Source organism: Xyrauchen texanus, chromosome 23, assembly GCF_025860055.1.
Source record: "Xyrauchen texanus isolate HMW12.3.18 chromosome 23, RBS_HiC_50CHRs, whole genome shotgun sequence".
NCBI classification, from domain to species: Eukaryota; Metazoa; Chordata; class Actinopteri; order Cypriniformes; family Catostomidae; genus Xyrauchen; species Xyrauchen texanus.
Window position 1 is genome coordinate 843986 of NC_068298.1, and position 3973 is coordinate 847958.

The following is a 3973-nucleotide window of genomic DNA, read 5'->3' on the forward strand; positions in this document are numbered from 1 at the left end:
CTTCTGTTAAAACTCGTGCATTATTTCAGCTGTAAAGTTGTTTTACGGTCGTTTTAAGCTGCGTACACACCGCCAGCGACAGCGACTACATCCCATTCATTTTCAATGAGAGCACAGCGACTTCCGGCGACACAAGCTGTCGCGACCGTTGGCGACTAGATGTGGGCGTGTCCAGCGACGCGACAAAGTTGAGACAAGTTCAACTTTATTCAAATGAAGAGCGACTAACGGAAGCGACAGCCAATAGGAGAGACGACGGGAGAGCTCATGTGATCCTCTCTCTCTCTCTCTCTCTCTCTCTCTCTCTCTCTCTCTCTCTCTCTCTCTCTCTCTCTCTCTCTCTCTCTCTCTCTCTCAGCTCCTGCAGTAACGGAAAGATGGATGAAAGGCTAATTCTTGCTGTTAGCAATGTTCCAGTGCTCTATGATATGGATATGGTATATCCAGCCGCAGCTCTTGCACCAGCCGGTGGTACTCGCCGTGCTGACTCTGAGATTTAATGGTTTTATGGACACAGACAGACCGGCGTTTGCGTTTCCGCCGCAGATAAACCGCCGCTATGGCAAACAGCACGCCTTGTTTCTCATCCATCTTTATATTTAGTCTTTTCCCTCCAAAATGTTTGTTTTTAGCGCCAAGAAAAGAGATTCGCTGTCAAGAGCAATGGAATGACATCCGTGAATGTCATTTATAAACGTTACTAGGCAACCAGTAGTGGGAACACCCACTAGCGACTTCACCGCCAGCCACTGGCGACCTGCAGCGACAAAGTCGCTAGCAGTGTGTACGCAGCTTTAGGGTTTAAGCCGTTACATCGTCATGGCAACACAGTTGTATAATCGTCTCTATGTTCACACAGATGTGGTTAATAAGTGATTTAATGACAGTAAAATCATGTTAACACACATATTGTTTATGTCTTGTGTCTATACTTGTGAAACAGTATTTTAATGTGTACAGATTAAACCCCATTGACTTCCATTGGAAGTGTCTCACTGGAACACACATTTAAAGAAAAGCAAATCATTTTTGATGGTAATTTAGATCATGTCACAAATGCAGTGGACGGAGATGAACCTCTAATGAACAGAATATTCCTTTAGAGCTTCACAAAGTGAGATTACCCATCGTCCCGTAGCGCCGTCCCCTCACTCCAAATGTTTGTTTAGCTCCTGTTTTGTTACTGTCTGTGTTTCTATCATCTCACATTACACACATGCCTATAATGGACATTCTTGAGTGTGTTCAGATGCTTATCAGTGATCCGTGACAGCTGCAGGTAGCATCGGTTCATCACTCCTTTGATCTTCCCTCTTGCCCTCGTTCGGTTCAGACTGTGTGGATCACACTCGCTGTATATCAACATTGATGTGTTTGTGGTTTTAATGTTTAAGCATTGGCTGAAAGCCAAATATAAAGTAAACATGTTGTTGTTATTGTCATTACCGTGTCATGTGCGGTCAACATGGCAGTGCCCATGAGGGGGCGACCCGCTCCATGTGAAATTAAACAGCTTTTATTGGGTCACCGATAGGACTGGAGTCTAACACCTCATTTTCAACATATTTCTAAAAAATGCTATACATGTCTATATGTGAAACACCTTTTTAATGAGCAACAGATGTAATGAGTGCACCTTTAAAGTGTTTGTCATTGTATTTATTGTAAAACGTGTTCAGGATGGCCTTCATCGATGGTACCCAATGCAATAATCTGCTGTAACCTCCGACCGCAGGAAGTCAGGCTTCTGTCGGGGTGAATGTAGCGGTCTCGTATAAATGCACACATATAAATCCTTTATAAGCATCTGCTTCCGTCAGACAGCTGTCTCACTGTATTTCAGCTTCTCATCAAATACAACAGTAAGCATTTATCCTCTATTCTACTCTTTACATCAAGCTCTTCTAAATATCTAATTGGCAAATGAGTCAAATAATGTTCATGATGTTCAGTTGTGATGTATTGCTCAGGATGAGTGAGTTTAGCGTCCCATCTGTAGTCAGATAAACCTCTTTAAAAACACATGTGATCACAGACACTCACTAGAGCTGCAGACATGAGCGAGACAGACGGGGAGCGTGTTGATGATCACTGTATGTTACACATGGAGCTGCGAGGAGGGTTGACGGCTCGTGCCACCGACTCCTGACTGTAGTTCACTATATCTGCTTTAACCACGTACTGCAGGAGAGAGAACAACAAACCAATCACCCTCCCAATTAACAATCAATATATGGATTAGGGCTGGGTCTCAATACAGATTGCCCCATTCAATGCCGATTCACAACATACGTTCTCAAAGCTAGCGCACAAGCGACGAGTGTTTGTTTTTGAACTATGTTGGTGTTCCCGGTCAAAAATGACCGGACTATTAAAAACTGCTTATAAATGTCTCGTTATGCTATATTATCTCCAAATACTGGATTACATCTTTTTGTCAACTGTGTTTCACACTGCTAACAGAAATCTCAACATTTTCAGTCGCATACAGGAGATTTACTGGCATTTTACAGCATTGTGCATAAAAGTTAAAAAATTAATCTTTAGATTTTAAGAATTGTTATTGAGATGTTGAGTTTATTATTAAATAAAGATCACGATTAATCTGAATTTCATTATTGTTGCCCAGCCCTAATATTGATTAAACAACACATTAAAAGATAGACGGAAATTCAACAAGCATGATTTCAACTGATTTGTAATGATCAAATATAAACACAAATCTCTCTACACACACACACACTACACGCAGCACACACTACACACACACACTACACGCACACACACTACACGCACACACACACACACACACACACTACACACACACACACTACACACACACACTACACACACACACACTACACACACACACTACACACACACACACACACACACACACTACACTACACACACACACTACTACACACACACACTACACACACACACTACTACACACACACTACACACACACACTACTACACACACACTACACACATCATCACACTACACACACACTACACACACACACACTACACACACACTACACTAATACACACTACACACACACACTACACACACACTACACTACACACACACTACACTACACACACACACACACTACACACACACTACATCATACATCATCACACACACATCATCACACACACACACTACACTACACACACTACACACACACACTACACTATCATCACACTACACGCACACACACACTACATCACATACACACTACACGCACACACACTACACACGCACACACACTACACACATCATCATCACACACACGCACACACACTACACACACACACTACACGCACACACACTACACGCACACACACTACACGCACACACACACTACACGCACATCACATCATCACACACACACACACACTACACACACACACACACTACATCACACACACTACACGCACACACATACACTACACACACACACACTACACACATCACACACTACACGCACACACACTACACGCATCACACACACACACACACACTACACACACATCATCACACACACACACTACACACACACACTACACATCACACACACACTACACGCACACACACACTACACACACACACACTACAATACACACACACTACACGCATCAATACATCACACACACTACACACACACACACTACACACACACACACTACACGCACACACACTACACGCATACACACTACACACACACACACTACACACATCACACACTACACGCACACACACTACACATCATCATCACACTACACATACACACACACACACACACACTACACGCACACACACTACATACACACACACTACACACACACACTACACACACACACTACACACACACACACTACACACACATACACTACACACACACACTACACACACTACACTACACGCACACACACAACACACACTACATCACACACACACACAC

General features: G+C 43.1%; 1 protein-coding gene across 2 annotated transcripts in view; it reads right to left on the reverse strand.

Annotated features, from left to right (window-relative positions):
- Window positions 1–270: 270 nt before the first annotated feature.
- rab28 (RAB28, member RAS oncogene family) overlaps window positions 271–3973 on the reverse strand; it is a 29619-nt gene continuing 25916 nt past the window's right edge. For both annotated transcript variants that reach the window (XM_052154638.1, XM_052154637.1), the window contains one exon: window positions 271–2181. Coding sequence is in view for 1 of the 2 variants with exons in the window: in XM_052154637.1 (XP_052010597.1) it covers window positions 2089–2181 (93 nt within the window). In the remaining variant the exon portion in view is untranslated. The remainder of the gene's footprint in view (window positions 2182–3973) is intronic.